The sequence below is a fragment of the Hypomesus transpacificus genome, chromosome 23, assembly GCF_021917145.1.
Source record: "Hypomesus transpacificus isolate Combined female chromosome 23, fHypTra1, whole genome shotgun sequence".
NCBI lineage: Eukaryota > Metazoa > Chordata > Actinopteri > Osmeriformes > Osmeridae > Hypomesus > Hypomesus transpacificus.
The window spans coordinates 7,033,182-7,052,525 of NC_061082.1; the positions used below are offsets into that span (position 1 = coordinate 7,033,182).

Genomic DNA, 19,344 nt, shown 5'->3' on the forward strand with positions numbered 1-19,344 from the left:
AGTCCTCTCATGAATACAAACCAGCTTTAATTACCCCCCCTATCACATTTCAGCGGAATGGACCTTTCTTTTCCTTTCAGGCCTGGATGGTAAAATCAATAGATGGAGAAAGAGGGATCATAAATTTGAATGGCAGGGCCGTGATGCAGTCTGGGTGTGTTTTATGGAGACGCCTTGGAGGAGGAGGAGGGGGGGGGGGTGCATGGGCGTGATAGGGCTAGAGAGTTAGCACCAGGAAACTCATCATTGCATTCCTTACGAAGCAATTAAAGCAACTGCCAGGAGCTAATCTACAGCTGATCGATCAGACCCTGTATCAACACATCTGATTCAGGCCTGCTCCGCCTCAACACTTGACCCCCGACCCCTCTCATGGACACACACACACACTTTGTGGTTTGTCCACAAACAGTCTCTGTAAACTATGAGACTCACAACAGCTGAGCAGCACAACAGCTCCATACCATACACTGACTGGCAGGGACAGCAGGCATCCTCTCTCATACACACACACACACACACACAGGAGCCTTGCCTGTGTGTGTGTGACCACAAAAACAGGCACAGCATCCTTGTGCATTTGCCAGGGGCAGGGGCACTGCAGAAGAGCTGGAGGAGACCACAAACTAGTCACAGAGAGAGCTGGGGGATTTCTGCCTGGTAACATCATCTGTGAGGCTGATGATTGGACAGGACAACGTCTGCTTAATCTTCCATCCCCCCCCAGTCCATCTAACACACACGCACATGCACACACAGCCCCACGGGGCCCCCCATGACTGGCTAGGAGCCAGGAGAGAGGCCCCTCTCATGTGAGCTCTGGACTGTAAGATTCCAATCTTTTTACCAACAAAACGCTTCATGTGAATAGAGCAGTGAGTCAACATGAAAGGAGACGTTGAGGCTTGAGACTCTAAAACAGACTCCTTGATCAAACCGTTCTCTCGTTCTGCCTCTCTCCGTCTCTGTCTCTCTCCCTCCCGCAAGACGCTGTGTATCTGTCAGAGCCAGATCTATATCAGTGGCCTACACTGTGCTGGGGCCGACCAGGGCAGACCACTTCCTTGTCCAGCAGCTGACAGATGCAGCCAATGGTCAGACAGACTAGGATCCATCTGTGTGTGTCTCTGCAGCCTGACTCCCTCACTCACTCATCTGGCCCTGATGGGGACTGGGGGGCTAAACAGAGGGGGACGGATGGCAAGATAAACAGAGGGAGCAAGCGAGAGACATAGATGGACAGAGGAAGAGAGAGACGGGGAGAGAGAGATAGATGAAAGGAGAAATAGAGAAGACAGGGTGATGGACAGAGGGAGAGGAGAGAGGAGCAGTGAGAGAGGAGCAGTGAGAGAGAGAGAGAGAGAGAGAGAGAGAGAGAGAGAGAGAGAGGAAGCCTTCAACTGCATGTTTCCTACAACAGCCTCCACCCTCTCTCCCTCCGGCTTGGCACATTCAGCTGTGCATCTCTGAAGAAGCACTCGCTCTCACAGGGGGGCATAAGAACAAATCAAGTGCACCCAATGTCTCACAGAAAGTACTATTTCACATAAAAGCGCTATTTTTCACCATCTAGTGCGCTGGGAGTTGAGCAGTGGGTCGGCCCACAGCATGGTGTGAGAGAGAGAGGGAGAGCAAGCCAGAGAGAGAGAGAGAGAGAGAGAGAGGAGAGGAGAGAGAGAGAGAGAGAGAGAGAGAGAGAGAGAGAGAGAGAGAGAGAGAGAGAGAGAGAGAGAGTGAGAGCTGAGGTAGCAGGATATCCTGAGGACAATACTGTACAGCTAACCCAAAAACACGCTCCACCCCGCTCACAGGCCCAGCACAAGAGACCGGATGGCAATAAAGACAATAGCTGGACCAGGCCGGACCAGGCTAGGCCGGACCAGGTCAGAGGTAATGTATGGGCCGAATGTATGATCAGAACAAGCTACTGGTCTACAGGGACTGTGAGGAGGGTTCTTCAGGAGTTCGGGGGTACCTCGGAGGTTTGGCTCTTTCTGGCTCTCTAAACATCCTTCCTGTACCCTGACCTGATAACATCCTCCTCCAGGGATTTCACTTTTCTGGAAAGCAGGATGTACCTGTTTGTGTGGGTGTGCGGGCATGCGTGTGTGGCTGCGTGTGTGCGTGTCTCTGTGTGTGTGTGTGGGTGTGTGTGTGTGTGTGTGACTCACAGAGGGGCTGGGCGCTGGTGGGGCTGGGCGGGGGGAAGTCCTCGGTGAAGTTGACGTTACACATGTTGGTGCTGCAGCAGCAGAAGCGGTAGGTGCCGTTCTGGATCTGCGACGGCGTGGTGGTCACCACACAGCGGTCCTCGTGACACTCCTGCTGGTCACCGATGAACGTCCAGCAGCCTGGGGGGGAGGGGGGGGGAGGGGCGTGAGGAAGAGGAGGGGCCTGTGCAGAGTGTGTGTGTGTGTGTGTAGGAGTCTGACAGACTGCCTAGGAGGATATTGTGTGGTGGTGGGGTAGTGGAGCAGGTTTGGGCATCGGTTGGCCAACTGCACTTTGGCGTGTACCTCTGTGTGTGTGCGTACCTGTGTGTCAGTGTGTGTGTGTGTGTGTGTGTGGACGCCTCACCCTGCTTGACCAGGTGGATCTCTCCGTCCCTGCTCTTCTCCCACAGCCCGTAGCAGCGGGAGCCTTTGCTGCAGCGGACCGTGGTGTTGGCCGCCCGCCACTCTCCCGCCCCGGCCCCACCCACGGCCCCGCCCACGTGCTGCTGGTCGTACTGCTGCTGCTGGTCGTTGAAGGCACACTCCCTCTCCTCGCTCTGGGCAGCTGGGGGCAGGGGGGGAGGAGAGAGGGGGGAGGAGGGAGAGAGGGTTAATACTGAATCCAAATGGCCCTATTACGCCAAGCTGATCCGCTCCAAAACAAAGCGCCGTTGACAGACAGCGACGCAGTGAGAGCCCGGCCCCTTCCCTGTCTCACAGCTCCTGCACAACGCCCCGCTCAGAGCCCTCCCTCTCATCCAGGCCCCAACACCATTTACACAGAGGATCAGCAGAGAGAAGAAGCTGTTTTTTTTTAAACATAATGACCAGGAGGACAGGGCAGTTTTTATTTGTATTTCTGGGGGGAGGACAATATTTAGACAAAGGACAGATACTGTGATGAAGTCCCTCCAATGTTCCAACTGTGCAATTCATCCAACAGTCAGATGTGAGATGTACAGATTAAACAGCGAACCGAGGCCTACACACACATTTCATTGGTCAATCTGTCTGTTGTACATTCATCAGAGGCACACACACACAAACAAACAGACTGATAATAACTGTAATTACTCAAAAGGAGAAAACAGCTTTTGTTATCTGGCCGTGGCCGCTCAGTGTGTGTGTGTGTGTGTGTTCTAAACAGTGAGTGTGTTGCAGGGGGGTCTGTGAATCTATAGCAGGGAAGCAAAGTTAATGAGATTCAGCAGCAGAGACTGTGCAGTAGGTGGTCTCCTCAGTCTGTCTCAACGCTCAACACACAGAATAGGACACCTGGAGAGAAGCTGTGCACCTGCCCTGAACTGGTAACACACACACATCCACACACACACATCGACACACACACACACACATCGACACACACACACACACATCGACACACACACAGACACACACACACACATCTACAAAGCGTCTGGTGAATAGGCACCATGACAACAGCTGGAGAACCAAAAGGGGGAGTAGGTAAGCTTTCTATTTCGCCTTCATCACAAACTCACAATCGCTCGCCCTCCGCTTCTCTCCCTCGCTCGCCCTCTCTCTCCCTCTTTCCTCTGTCTCCCCCCCTCCCCCCACTCTCACACAAACACACACAAACACACACACACACAGAGACTGATGTATCACGGCATGGAGGTCAAGAAAGGCTCAGAGTCATGCTTGTGGACAGAGATCTTTGGGGCTGAGTTTGTGTGTGAGAGAGTGTGTGTGAGTGTGTGTGTGTGTGAGTGTGTGTGTGTGTGTGTGTGAGAGTGTGTGTGAGTGTGTGAGAGAGCTCCACAGGCAGACTGCTTGGGCTGGAGCTGATCCGTGATAAGAGCTATGTGGAACAGAGGGTCTTTATGAGCGTAAACACGGAGCAGCAAACTGAGTTAGTCATCAGGCAGACGATGAGTATCTCTGACTAACCTCAGCTCCCCCCTGAACACCACCAGGACCTTATCCCCCTCTCTCCCTCTCAGCAGACCAGGAGAACCCAGACCAGGAGAACCCAGACCAGGAGAACCTAGACCTGGAGAACCCAGACCAGGAGAACCTAGATCAAGAGAACCTAGACCAGGAGAACCCAGACCAGGATAACTTAGACCATGAGAACCTAGATCAGGAGAACCCAGACCAGGAGAACCTAGATCAGGAGAACCCAGACCAGGAGAACCTAGACCAGGAGAACCCAGACCAGGAGAACCTAGATCAGAAGAACCTACATCAGGGGAACTTAGAGCAGGAGAAGAGACCCACAGCTGGACTGGGTGACCTTGGGAGAATGTCCCTCAGTTCAACGCCAGGGAAGTTTCTATAATTGACTACAGGCTTTGTTTAGGAATAAACAGGATTTTACAGAGTTCACTTCATCTGGGGCAAAACTGGATTTTGTTGTTACTGTGTTACTGCCATACATAATGCTATGCACTTTGCTGCCACAGTGAATTCCGTGTTTGTGTAAATCTACATGGCAAATAAACAAAAAAAATGATTGGTTTTGATAACTGATCATCTTTGAGTATTTCATTCTCATTCTCCCAGCAAATTCAGTGCTGGCTATGTTTAGGAGTTAACAAGACACTGTCTTCATGGCTTTGAGGTGAAAAGGCCTGTGTGCTCCTTATGCTGCTACTGATAATGTACGTGTGTGTGTGTGTGTGTGTGTGTGTGTGTGTGTGTGTGTGTGTGTGTGGGTGTGTGTGTGTGTGTGTGTGTGTGTGTGGGTGTGTGTGTGGGTGTGTGTGTGTGTGGGTGTGTGTGCAATGTTGTTATCCTGCCAAGGTTGTGGTGGGTTGTCTAGCTGCAGAGTTCTCAGAGATAAGAGTCAACTCTGCCTTAGTGAGGCAGGACCTTCAGCCTAATCTACAATCTTTCTCCTCCCTCTCTCTCCCTCTGTCTCTCTCCCTCTCTCTCTCTCTCTCTGAGTAGAGATCACCGTCAGTCAGGATGCAGGTAGAACTCTGACCTGGCATCGACATCATCTCTCTTGCACCCAAAAACAAACGTCTCTGCTCCTGGACGTGGGTTCACCAGAGTGGGGGCTTCTATCTGTGGCTGGCCCACGTGCCTCGCTGCCTCGTGGCCCAGTCGTGGGGGCGGCCACGTCTGACTAACACTACAGGACAACACGCCCTCACTGTGCAGTCTCCATCCCCGGGAGGTAGAGAGGGAGGGAGATAGAGAGGGATAGATGGGGAGAGAGAGGGAGAGATGGTGATAGAGAGGGTAAGAGAGAGAGAGAGGGAAATACACAGTTTTACTCTCTAACCAAGACCTGCACATTCACCCGTTAACACAGGCAATTACTACACTACTGGCCCTTAGCGAGAGGGAGAAATGGGTAGAGAGACTGACAGAGAGAGGGAAAGAGAGAGACAGAGAGAGAGGGGGAAAGCAGAGGTCGTGCGATGGAAGGACAGAGTTTGTGAGAGTGAAGCACTGGAGGCCAGTATCCTCTATGGTCTAAGAGGATGGAGGGATGAAGGGAGGGGGAACAAGGGAACAAATAGAGAAATAATCTACTTAGGGGAGGCTGTGTGGCCTGTGATGTGGCAAGGCTGTCCACTGATCTCCTACTGTCCCCTCAGGCTGGCTAGCGACGCTGCTGGGACTCCTCAACTCACTGGACCCTAACAGGGATAGAACATAGCCAAGGACACACACACACGCTCTCACACACAGTCTCACACACACACACACACACACACATACACACACACAGGCACACCCCAGGCTGACGTGCAAAGTATGGGCGAGCGAGAGAGGAGACGCTTGTGATGAGAAACACTTGCACCTTCTCTCTCTGACCTCCAGGAGGGAACACAGCCCAGCGCCCTCACAAGGATCCCAGGACTGACACTGGGGCGGAATAATGTTCCAGAAGCGAGGCTTTAGATGAACCTCCTCGTCAGTCGCTCTTTAGAGATTGAGTTAAGAGGGATGTTCACTGAACTGTGCTCTGGTGCAGTGCTTGATATGGGCAGTCCTGAGTTACATTCGAGCCAAGTCGGTGTTAACTGACATGTTCAGTCCAAAGCAGTCACAATCATAAACTGAGTGAGGCAGCCTGGGCAGGACAGGAGGACATCTCTGGCCTTCCTGGAGCCCTGCAGGCCTAGACCAGGTTCAGGTCCACTTTAGCAGCGGCCTACTTGTAATCAGGAAGCTTATGGTCTGAGGGGAAAACAGATTGCTGGGCTGGCAGTAAACAAAAGAGCAGCCTAGTCTTTACCCCCTGCCCTTCTCTTACCCCATGCCCAGACTCCCGCCCCTTTGGCTCTCTGCCCCCTCTCCTTCCCCCCTGCCCACCGGCCCGATCTCTACCCCCCTGCCCAGATTCTACCCCTGGCCTTGGTGTGTAACACCCTCTTAATGCCTGTCATACCGCACCGCACCACACCCCCCTCCCCTCCCTTCATCGTCCTACTGTACCCTGACAGCTGGCCTAGGAATGACCTGCCGTGAGTGAGTGTGTGTTATCAGCTCAGTCTGTCTGAGCCCCTTCCTCCCCAGCTCTGACACACTCAGGGGGTCCCAAAGCTGCTTTAACACTGCTAAGGGGGGTGCTTGGGGGGGGGGGGGTACAGTAAGAATAGCCAAACAACAAGAGGAAAGGAACCTCATTGGTCAGGAGAACAGAAGCAGGTTGTGTGTGAGGGGAGAGGCTGAGAGTGAGGAGAGAGGCTGAGAGTGAGGGGGGAGGCTGAGAGTGAGGAGAGAGGCTGAGAGGTAGGAGAGAGGCTGAGAGTGAGGAGAGAGGCTGAGAGTGAGAAGAGAGGCTGACAGGTAGGAGAGAGGCTGAGGGTGAGGAGAGAGGCTGAGAGTGAGGAGAGAGGCTGAGAGGTGGGAGAGAGGCTGAGAGTGAGGGGGAGGCTGAGAGTGAGGAGAGAGGCTGAGAGTGAGGGGGGAGGCTGAGAGTGAGGGGAGAGGCTGAGAGTGAGGAGAGAGGCTGAAAGTGAGGAGAGAGGCTGAGAGTGAGGGGGGAGGCTGAGAGTGAGGGGGGAGGCTGAGAGTGAGGAGAGAGGCTGAGAGGTAGGAGAGAGGCTGAGAGTGAGGGGGAGGCTGAGAGTGAGGGGGGAGGCTGAGAGTGAGGAGAGAGGCTGAGAGTGAGGAGAGAGGCTGAGTGTGAGGGGGGCTGAGAGTGAGGGGGTGTGTGTTATACAGGTCAACAACACGGTCAGCTGGGATGATGATATCCACTCTGAGGTTGGCAGGGAGGGAGGTAGTAATCATCTAAGCACCTGACATCACTCAGGAAGGGCTGCAGTAGATACACGCTAAACATCAAACACCCTGCATCACACACACACACATTGGAAAATGTCAAACCTACTGAGGAATCCATATATTATCTATCAGACAGTGAATATGAGCTGGTCATCAATCTCAGCTAAGCAACACACAGTCACATACCTCTGCCATCTCCTCCTGTCCTTATCGTCTCTGACTAAGCTTCATGAATAACTACCTGCTACTGAAGGTGTCTCTGACACTGCCGACACTTAAACACCTGACATGAATTTCTCCACACTTTGTCTTCTGACTGACACCCTTTCTGTGTGTGAGAGTGTGTGTCTCTGTGTGTGAGAGTGTGTGTCTCTGTGTGTGAGAGTGTGTGTCTCAGTGTGTGAAGGACAGTGAGTCACATAGACTCTGCCCTCGTCTAACAAGACGACAACAGGCAACATTAAAGTCTCCTTTCGATCCCGTGACATCACCCCCACCGCGGATGACAAGATAGGTTCCTCTCCCAATGGGAGGGGCCACAATCAGCCGCACGGGACACGCCCCTCTCTCTCCGTCTCAGCCAATCAGCCGGCTGCCTGCCTGGACGCATAGCTCAGGCCAGCTGTGGTTAAGGTGAGGCTCTGGTATCCAGACTTCCGTGGGCGGGTGTGTCTGTGCTGTGTTCAAGTCAGACAACAAAGGCCTGGTGTGTGTACTCGAGGTGTCTGGAGTTCTGCCCTGCGGCTGTGCTCACCTGGGCCCTCCCTCCCTTCTCTCTCCCTCCCTCCTCCCTCCCTTCTCTCTCCCTCCCTCCTCCCTCCCTCCCTCTCTGCCTCCTCACCTCTCCCCTTCCTCCCTCCTCTCTCCCTCTTCTCTCCCTCTCCTCTCTCCTTCCTCCCTCCCTCTTCTCTCCCTCTCCTCTCCTCTCCCCTTCCTCCCTCTTCTCTCCCTCTTCTCTCTCCCTCCCTCCCTCCCTCCCTCCCTCCCTCCTCTCTCCCTCCTCCCTCTCTCCTCTCTCTCTCCATCCACACAGGCTCACTAATGGCAGCACGTCGCTGCTTCTTGGTGTTTCTGTCGCGCACACTTAAGAAGACGGACGTCATTCCTGTCTGGGCCCGGCTAATGACGAGGAACAGCTATGAAGGATCTCTCTAAACACACACACACAGGCTACATGGGGAAATGAGGAGGTAGGGAGGGTCTGGAGGGGCCTTCTTAATGCAAATTCATCGTCAGTGTTTCAGCAAAGGAGAGAGTTGGAGCGTAGCAGTAGCCCTACATGGCAACAATGAAACATATTGATATGTGTGTGTGTGACAGGTTCAGCCCCAGGTGGCAGGTGCAGTCTCCAGGATGGTAGAGAGGGAGGAGGGGGAGAGAGAGACAGAAGGGAGGGCCTAGCTGTTAACAGCAGTCTGTAGACCACAGCTACAGCCCCCCCACACAGAGCCCTTCTGCTGGGTGAGGGGCTCATCCACACACACACACACACTCTATCCCCTTGGTGTGTTAGCCACCAGCAGCTAACTGGCCTACATTACCAACTCATGTGGAAGGTTCCCTTCCAGACCAAGGCAGTAGATCTGGCAGGCCCAGTGTCCCTGCCTGTCATTGACCCTGTCCCTGTCCTCCCTCACATACTCTCTGTTTGAGTCCTCTCTCTGTCTCCCCCCCCCCCCCTCTCTCTGTTTGAGTCCTCTCTCTCTCTCTCTCTCTCTCTCTCTCACTCCACATCTCTCTTCCTGCTCCAGTCTCTCCCTCCCTCTCTCTCTCTCCACCCCTCGTGCCACTCTCCTCTCCCTGCTCCGGTCTCTCTCTGTTCTCGCCTCTCCTCACACCCATCCCTCCCTGCTCCAGTCTCTTGTCTCCTCGCTCCAGTGTCTCCTTCCACGCTACCCCTGGTGGACCCTCGGTGCTCCAGGCGCACGGCGGGGCTGTAGAGAGGGGGCAGAGGGGCTGCAGAGAGGGGGCAGAGGGACTGTAGAGAGGGGACAGAGAGGCTGCAGAGAGGGGGCAGAGGGGACACCTGCCCTCGCAGCCAGTGACACACTGTCCCTCTGTGGACCTGCTGTTCCTTAATCTGTCCATCCATCCTTTATTCATTCACCAATCCTTCCAGCCGTCTGTCGGGCCAAGTGAGCGATCTCTCCTTGTCCTGTTCTCTGGTGCCTTTGTAAAGGGGGAAAGGCTAAACTGTGAATATGGATTCTCCATGGAATTTTCAACGGTCAAATATTAAAGCAGTTACCAATAGATTTCTTGAGCCAAATGGGCGACAATTACTTTTAAATAATGCCCAGTTTATGTTGCGTTTGTACATTTTGAGGCCACTCATGTGATAAGGCAATTTTTTCTTTGCCAAAACTGCATGTTTAAAGTTTGCTTCAAAGGAAGTGAATGTTTGAGTCAGCACAAGTAACTAGCAAGCAAGACAACATTAGTATCAGCCTCAGCATTCCCACTTCTATCACACACACACACACATACACAAACACACACACACACACAGTCTCTGGTCATGTGTCTCTCAAGGCTGCCACTCTCATTTACTTCATTAAACATCCATTTGAGTCGGAAAGGAGGTCAGCTAGAATGCTTGTTAGGAGGGTTATTAATAGTCGCCTCTTCACCTGTCCTCTGCACTCTTCACCTCACCTCTCCACCTCCTCCAGCCCTCACCTCTCCACCTCACCTCTTCACTCTTCACCTTTCCTCTCCCCTTTTAAATCCCCTTATCTCCCTTCTCTTCTCCTTTTACTCCGCTCCTCTTCAGTCCTCTAGAGTTTGGAAGCTAGTTCTTTCACCTCAGAGCTGAAACTTCTGAGCCAAGCAAGACCTGTATGAGCACGCCTTTCTCTTGCCTCTCTCTTCCCATCTCCCTCTCCTACATGTGGGACAGGATAGAGGCTGTGAGCCAGCTCCCGGCCAGCCCTGTGGCTGTTGTCTCAGATCAGAGAAAGAGAGAAAAAGAAGGAAGGCGAGGGAGCTGGCCTGGAATAAAACCCCAGAATCCGGATTACCATAATGTCTTTTCTTTAGCCCCAGCAACACTCAGTAAAACAGTCACACACACACACACACACACACACAGAGAAGCTGTGTAAGATAAGTCTGATCAGGTTTGTCAGCCTCTCAATGCAGCCAACGTCAAGCTTTGTCCAATAGATTCATATTTCAAACAAAAAAAAGGGGAGGGGGGAAAAATCATCCGTAAAAAGCTTGAAGCAAAAGTAATCTGCTCTCCCTGTCTCCCCAGTGTGACAATAGGGCCTTACAGTGGCTCTCTCTGAGGGGGATTTCACCAACAGCATTCAAACACAGCTCTACAAAAGGAAAAAAAAAGGTTATTTTTCTCCTCCCTCCCTTGGCCACCTCCTTCTTTCTCCTCCTCCTCCTCCGAAAGGCTCCCTCCCTTCCCCACCCCCCCTCCCCAGGTTTCCAAGGAGTCCTGTGTGACAGAGAGACTGGCAGCGTGCCAGGCTCCAGTAATGCACTAATGAGTGTGCGGAGACTCCCCTCAGCAACACTGCCGCCATTTGGGAGAGAGGGACAAAAAAGAGAGGGGGGGAAACAAGAAAGAAGGGGACAACATAAGAGTCATTCGCCTGCCTGCTTGTCTGCCAGCTTGTGTCTGTGTGTGTGTGTGTGTGTGTGTGTGTCTGTGGCTGGTACTGTGCTCGTCTTTCCATGTTGGCCGTGTAAGCGAGGTGTTATTTAAAGCTCAGTACAGGGTGACAGTGTAGAACCCCGTTCAAGGCTGCTGGACACACACACACGCACGCACGCGACTGACATCGAATCCCGGCTCAAAGAGTGACGACACGTCCTCGCTGTCTAGTCTCTCCACCAGTGACTGAAACACTGAGCAGACACACTGAAAACACACACACGTACACACACACAGCTTTAGCAAATGTCATGACAGCAGGGGGCTGGGCTGGAGGGATGGATAGACGGTCTTCTTCTGATCTGACGCCTCCTCAGTCACAGCTCCCCGCTCCCACTGAACACAGCGGCTGACTTCCACTCTCTTCTTTCATCCATCCATCCTTTTCTTTCTCTCTCTCTTTCTTTAGGAGGCCAGCCGAGGAACTCTGACTGATCCCACCAGCCAGGCAAGAGACAGGCTGTGTACACAGAGGCTCACACACACACACACACACACACACACCCCATACCAGAGACATGGTCTACTACACCCTCAGAACCAGCTATGATTACTTGGCCTCAAGCCCAGCCAGGTACCCCTGCCCTTTTAAAGACTTCCTGCTCCGTCAGTACACATGCCTTTGACAGCCTCGGCCCATTAGCGTAATGTAGTGTATGCTAGAGCAAGTTCTCCAGCTCCTGTTCACTGTGTTCCCGCTTAAACACACACAATTAAACAACCGTCTTTGGCTAATACGCCGCCGCTATTCATGGAACGTTCACATTAGCATGTTTTAATTCTCTCCGGAACATTCAGGAGGTCTCATTCTGAAAGGTAGAGCCTCCCTCCCTCCCTCCTGACGGGGCGTGGAGCTACATGAAAGGGGGCCAGTGGCCTCCAGACCAGGCAGGGATCACAGATGTGAGGAGCACAAGGCCAGCTGGGAGGGAGACAGAGTACACAATACCCAACACCAGAGACCACCCCTCAAGTCGGGGGGGAAGGGGGGGGAAGGAAAGTGAAGGAGCAGGGAAGGGAGAATGAAGTGGGGGGGGGGGGGGGGGGGGGGAGGTGAGAGAGGAGGGAGCACAGGAGAGGAGCGATGGACGGCTATATTCAGATGAGGCCAGCCTCTATTATACTGTACTGACAAGACTGACCATACAGTGCGGCAGGAGGGCTGAGAGATGGAGGGAGGGAGGTATAGGACGCCTGCTGTATGCAGATTAGACGGCTGCTGGAACATCAGTCCCCACTGTGTCCAGAGGGGCCAGGTGCAGACAGAGCGCTGGGGCTGCGGCACACTGAGCAGCTGGAGCTGGGGGAAAGGGGCGGGTTGGGGAGGGGGGGGTCCACAACCAGTCAAAGTACGTGTCAACACTGCAGACTGCGGGATTGAAGGGAGCTGGGAGGGGCTGGCCGGGCTGCTGCTGCTGGAGAGGGGTAGCGCTGACAGTAGTGTTGACTGTATTAACTCGGAGCACCCCCTGCTGATGCTCTCGCCTCCACTGCCAGACCAGATTAGTCCATCGCAGAACTCTTTTTTATAAGCCAGTCGGCTGCACAAGGACCTCCAGCTTTCAGACCGTACTAGCCGCTCTCAGACCTGCCCTCCACCTTCAGGCCGTCAGGCGCTTCACCTCATCCTCTGTGCCATAACCAGCTACCAGGCCAGATAAGCCGCTCCCAGACTTGTTTACCTTAGGGCTCTGAGGAGGAGGAGAGGATTATCCCAACTGTGGGTCAGGGGTCAGGGGTGCGTGGTCCTGCGCCAAGCAGTTTGAATGTGGTGAACGTGCAGTAACAAGCAGCTCTCACAGTCCCAGGCCAACACCAGCGGAGGGCGTTAAAGACAGGCATGTCACTCTTCCACCTCCCACTGTCTCTCTTTCGGTTTCTCCCTTTCTCTCTCTCTCTTTCTCTCTCTCTCTCCCTCCTCAGTCTGACCCAACCCCTCTGTCACTATGGGGATCTGCTGAGAGCTGTGTGTGTGTGTGTGTGTTAGGTGCAGGGCTCAAAATTAACGGCGTCCCGTCATCCTGGGGACGATGAAAAAGATGTCTAAGAGACTTCAACACAGACTTTGGGACGATAGACCATAACAATTGACAATGCATACATGGCCATTTATAAAGCAATACAGTGACTGACTTTAAAAAAAAACTTAAACCTTATGGAAAATATTTTTTGAACCTTTCTAATCCTTTTTTTACAACTTTTTTCCCCACACAGTGAAAGGTGTCAGAATGTCAAAATGCATAAAACACAATAATTTACATTTTGGGACAGGTCAAGTACTGGGACAGTGAGGATGTTTGTTGTTGTTGTTGCGAGCCCTGTATGTATGTGTGTGTGTGTGTGTGTGTGTATCTCCATGGTTGGCGGGCATGTCTCGAAGCGACGGCCTGGCTCCTGAGCAGAGCTCTGTGTTGGAGGACTCTCTGCTGGAGGGCTCTCCAGCTCTCCAAGGCTTCTGAACACGACGAGGCACCTCAACACACACTCAGCCTTCATCCCAGCATTCCAGGTGTTTCCTGAGTGTGTGTGAGTGGTGTACATCAGTCTAGGAAGGATGACGAGCCTGTTCATCCACCTACACAGTAACAAACGGTGTAACCAAGCTGTGTAATCGTGAGCGATGAGGAGTTGGACCTGTTGAAAGAACATGCTTGTGTGGTTGTGGGCTTGTGTGTGTGTGTAGGCTTGTGTGTGTGTGTAGGCTTGTGTGTGTGTGTAGGCTTGTGTGTGTGTGCATCTGCAGTCAGACAGTGTCTCTCCTTCCTACCAGCAGCCCCTAATGCCATCAGTCCAGGTTGTTTTTGTTGTGAGGTTCAATACGCCAGACCTTGGCCAGCCACCCAAACACAGCCTGGTAGTGTGTGTGTGTGTGTTTGTGTGTGTGTGTTTGTGTGTGTGTGTCTCAGCATGTGTGAACTGGCCTCCGGTGTCCTCTGCCAACAGCTAAGCTTTCCGACCACGACTCCAACACCACTGTGTCTGTCTGCCTGTGTGTCTGTCAGTGTGCCTGCCTGCCTCTGTCTGTCTATATGTCTGTCTGTCTGTCTGTCTGTCTGTCTGTCTACTAAGCTAGCTATGAGGCTAAAACAGATGGGAGGAGAGCAGAGCAGTACAGGACAGGGGACTACTGTCTGCTGTGTGTGGAGCAGTAGTGTGTGTAGGACCCTTCAGTTGACCCTTATCAAAACAAGCAGGTACATTTACATGAAAACTGTGACCTGTGTCTGTGATGTTGAGGTACCTGAGAGAAACAGGCCACACAGAGGCAGGCAGCCTGGAGCTATTTACCGTACACTCGAATAACATGAAAGTCTACTGGGAGTTCAAGACTCCAGTGTGCTCTGCTTTTCGCGGACAGCACATTAAAGGGCAGGGGAGAAGGTGGGGGATAGGAGAAAGACATGGAGGGGGGGGGGGAGAGAGAGAGAGAGAGAGAGAGAGAGAAAGAGAGAGGGGAATGAGAGAGAGAGAGAGAGAGAGAGAGAGAGAGAGAGAGAGAGAGAGAGAGAGAGAGAGAGAGAGAGAGAGAGAGAGGGGGAATGAGAGAGACAGAGGGGGAAATCAGTGTGAACGATCCTTATTATCAGCAGAGTACAGGATGGGGCCAAAGAGCATTCCACCAGTGAAATAATTTTTCAATTAGTGTGCAAAATGTGTTGGAGGGAGGGGGAGAGGGTTGGGGGGGGCAGTCTATCCCTAGCTGAAAAAGCATGGAGGGGGACACACCAAAACACAAACACACACACAGATTCAATCTGTTCAGTGCCAGCAAAAATAGTCAGGAGAAGGCGTCACCACAAGGGAATGTCTCTCCCCTCCCCCTCTCTGAGACACAATCCTCCCTGCCCCCTCCCTCCCCTCCCACCGCCCCCCCACCCTCCCGCCAGCCCCATGGAGCCAGGCAGAGACACATTGTTTAGTCTAAATCCTGCTGCAGCCGAATTGCAGTGTACAAACACACACACACACCAACTTACCGACTGTCATGCCTACAGTTGAACTATGCCTATGAGACTTGGGGAACGGCAACATCTTACATATTACAAACTCTTAGTTATACATGTCTCTATGTGAGAGTATGTGTGTGTGTATGTGAGTGTGTCTGTATAAGAGTGTGTGTATATGAGTGAGTGTGTCTCTGTATAAGAGTGTGTGTGTGTACGTCTATATGTGAGTGTGTGTGAGGGCGTCTGTTGTTGTTCAGAGCAGTATCCCGCTCCCAGCATGTGGCCCAGAGTGGGAGCTCGCTCACTGCAGACCAACACGCAATGTCAAACACAGGCAGACCCCATCACACGCAACCCAGTGCAGCGCTCCGCTCAGCCTTCACAGCCCTGACGCAACACACCTCACCCACCTCAATACACACACATACACCATGTCAACACATCCCTCCTGTGCTCAAAACACACACACACTCACAATGACCGGAAAGTGGAATGTGCTCTGGGCAGGGATGGAGGAGCCGGTATCTGGAGAGAGATCAGAACACGGGAAGACAGGAACGTCTCGGAGATGGAGCAGGGAAGCGGGGTGGCGGGAAGGAGGGAGGGAGGGACAGTCAGGGACAGCTCTCAGTAAGTCACTTACTGTTCCAATTTCAACCTCTTTGGTTCCAACTTCCTGCCAACCCCCACAACCACTGTTAACATTCCTCCCAGCCGCCCAAGCTCAAAGACAACCTCACCCTGAGACCGAAGGAGCACACTCCACACCACACCACTCCACGCCTATCATCACACACTTCAGTCTAGCATGTGAAACGCCTTTATTATTATTCATTACAGTGCACACATTATTAAGTTCAAGTTGCACCAGCTACTACTGTGGACAGCCCATATCAAGTGAAAGAGAAAGCCAGACAGAGAAAGAAAGACCAGGAAAGAGAGGGAAAGAACGGGAATAAGAGAGAGGGGAGCATGCTGCTAAGGAGCCATGAATAATTCTGCAGTGCACCGAGCCCTTTCTGTTTGACAGCTTCAGCGTTTATGCCAATGTTCAGAAAATCACCACAGCAGAATATTCAGTTGGAATTTTAATCCAAACTCATGAAAATTCAAGTGACTTATTACGCTCCCTCATTAATTCAACCAATTGACACGGTGAGCACCATTGAGATCCCAAAGAGGCATAATAAGTTCAATTATCATAGTTTGGGTTTGCAAACTTTTCAAATGTTTTATTTCAAACCGCCCCCATGTGTGTTTCCCAGGTAATCATGTTGCAGTGTCTATGTGCCTGACTTTTTGCGTCGGTTGTGATCTCTCACACACACATCCATGACAACCGCAGGTGGTTTCAACAGAGCACAAGGATAGAAAATCCAATGGTTTGATGACGGAACTGCATGGTTTGCTGACTTGGTTGTCACTCAGATGGGTTCCTCAGATAAGACACTGTCTGATGTGGCTGCCTTGATGTGGTGCATGTGTTTCCTGCCTGTGGAAAACCCCATCTCCCCTGTAAAGAGCATGATAAAGGGCAGCAGACAGTGACGTCTGTATGGGGAGACTACCAGACGATCCAGTAGACACAAGGAAACAGCCTACAAAGCATAGCCTATATCAGGGCATTGGGGGAAGAGGAACATGGCTGGCTTCTGCCTGGGACGTGCACCGACCATTCCAAACCCTTCAGTCTGTGGAGGGTCTAGGCCGCTGTGTTTGGACTATCCTTTGTAATAGTGGTGGTTTGAGGACCAATATATGAGTGTGGTCTTCCAGTTGAGGCCATGCACTGGCTCCCTTGGCACCTTGGGGAGTTTGAGTTCCAAGGTTTGATACCAGGCTGGGGGGGAGAGAAGACTGTGAACCCTCCATTTACATGTATTCATTTAGCAGACACTCTTATCCAGAGCGACTTACAGTAAGTACAGGGACATTCTCCCTGAGGCAAGTAGGGTGAAGTGCCTTGCCCAAGGACACAATGTCATTTGGCATGGCCGGGAATCGAACCAACAACCTTTTGATTAATAGCCCGACTCCCTAACCCCTCCCTGACTCCCTAACCGCTCAGCCATCTGACCCCCTCCATGTAAGGCACTCCTGCTTCGTGAGCAGAGACAGATTAGAAGCTGACGGGTACTTCTGTTACGAAACTTCTGTTCCTGCCTGCTTCCAGTAATAACAATGCCCCATTGATTCAGATGAATTATTAAAGGAAGACTCGTGCATAAAAAGGTACAAGTCACTTTCAAATCTTAGATGCTGATTTCTACAAGGACAGCCGTCTTATGAAACATGACGGGCTGCCTGACATTGAACCTTGATGTCAGCTGTGTGTGCGTGATTATGTGAAAAATAGGCATGTGTGGTTTGCACTATGCCAAAGAGGGGGTGGTGTACACTGGCATAGCAGAGGGTCAATATGAGCCCAAACTAAATGTATTTCCAAAGAGAAACTCAATTACCAGTAAAAACCTGGCACAGCTATGCTTTTCTCTTCTCTCCCTAACACGCACGCACACACACACGCAAATGCACTCTCTCTTTCTCTATCCCATCACAGTCTGTGTCACCACTGCAGTCTGAAGGATCACATCTCATCTCCAACCACAAACCTGCAGACACATTCCTCTGAAGAGACACAGAGGAGAGAGACAGAGAGACAGACAGAGAGAGAGAGAGATAGAGAGAGAGAGAGAGAGACTCATCGGAAGACAGTCTGCCACCCAACCCAAGATGAACCAGGGAATGTTCTGGTGGTTTACAATTCATATAAAATGAGAATCCACTGGGTGGCAATGCTGGCTTGTGGCTTGAGTACGAACTGAGTACGAACAGTTGAACAGTTAAAAAATCTAGTCTTAAATGTCTGTTTACTGTCAGTTGAGTAAGAAGAACATCTCCCTCTTTCTCTATCCATCCCTCTCTCCTGTCCATATTATGCCACAGGAACAGCTCTTATCTTTAACCCGTCAAGGCTAAACAGGAGCTAGCCGACTGTGTGAGATTCCTGGGAAGACACGGATACACAGCAGAAACCTTGCATAACCTCAAGGTGAAACTTACATGTAACTGTTATGTGTATCTACCCACTGAATATGTCAGAATATGTCAAATCAAATCAGCGACAAATTAATATTATGAAAGGTGGGAAACGCGAAGCTATGACTTACCAGCAACTGGGCTGAGGAGAACGATGGCATAGAGCCACAATGCCGAAACTCGGCCCAAGACTGCCATATCTGCGAGATGCTTTAGGTGGATTGGGTCGGGCGCTTTCTCCAAACGATGTAGTCTTTTTCGCCCCCTTTTCGTCTTGGGCTAGACAAGCTCATCCGCCCAGACCGACATGTTCAATGATGTCCAAAAAAAGACTTCCGATTCTAAGGACAGTTCAGCCTCATTCTAACACACTGTCCGTGATTGCTTGTTCAATGATGTGCGTTGATTGCTCAGTAAATAGTCTTGGAAAAATGTTAAACCACGTTATAACGAAGGATTGTGTGCTCTTTTCTGATTAATTTAGTTGTTTTAGTACATCACCTTGTTCAATTTGGTTATCTATGTTTTCAAATCAAATCACTTAAAAATTGTTTACATGCGAAACCTCGATTATCTCATGTCAAATGCATACGGCCAACCAGTGTCATACAAATTTCTGACATTTGATAGTTGGCTAGCCCATTAGCAAGGTGGCTACATTGAGTTGCAGCAGCGAGCAGCTTCTACTGTAAACCGGCTAGCGGGCAAATACAGCATTAACGAACCACGGTGAATGCAAAAATATTTACACGATAAAAAGGAATTCCGGCTAAAATATTTCGTATATCCTGAGAGTAGGGCTCTTCAGTTCTCCCGCAATGGAAATCTCTTCTAATAGTGCAAGGTTGTATCGCACTCAGGTACGCAAGCTAAGCAAAACCTAGGCTAGTAGCTAGCTAACAATTTGACTCTCAGACCAAAAAAGGCCCTTTAAAAGAAGAAAATAAATCGATTTCCTAAAATATATTGTTCGGTTTCCAACAAACAGTTATGTTGAGCTAATATATCCATCAGTAAATAATTTCCCGTTTCGCCCCAGAGCTGTGGGATTTAGAGCGCCCTAGCCTTCAACTTCGCCTGTACAGTATGGAGTACAGTCTAGCCTGGTCTCGCTTGCAGTCTGGTGAGCTACAGACGAGTCCTCCCCCCGTCTGATGACCCTGTCAAGTTGGCGGCTCGCATGAGCAAAGAACGGTCCGCAGAGTAGTCTGACTGAGCGCTAGGCTGAGACCGGATAAAATGTCCTGAAAATTACTTTTTTAGCTGA

The 19,344-nt window shown here is 51.5% G+C and overlaps 1 protein-coding gene across 1 annotated transcript in view; it reads right to left on the reverse strand.

The window, feature by feature from the left end:
- bmpr2b (bone morphogenetic protein receptor, type II b (serine/threonine kinase)) overlaps window positions 1-19,236 on the reverse strand; it is a 34,531-nt gene extending 15,295 nt beyond the window's left edge. Inside the window, 3 exon segments of the mRNA XM_047046618.1 lie at window positions 2,172-2,351; window positions 2,578-2,778; window positions 18,209-19,236. Coding sequence (XP_046902574.1) covers window positions 2,172-2,351; window positions 2,578-2,778; window positions 18,209-18,275 — 448 coding nt within the window. The 5' untranslated portion in view covers window positions 18,276-19,236.
- Window positions 19,237-19,344: the final 108 nt, after the last annotated feature.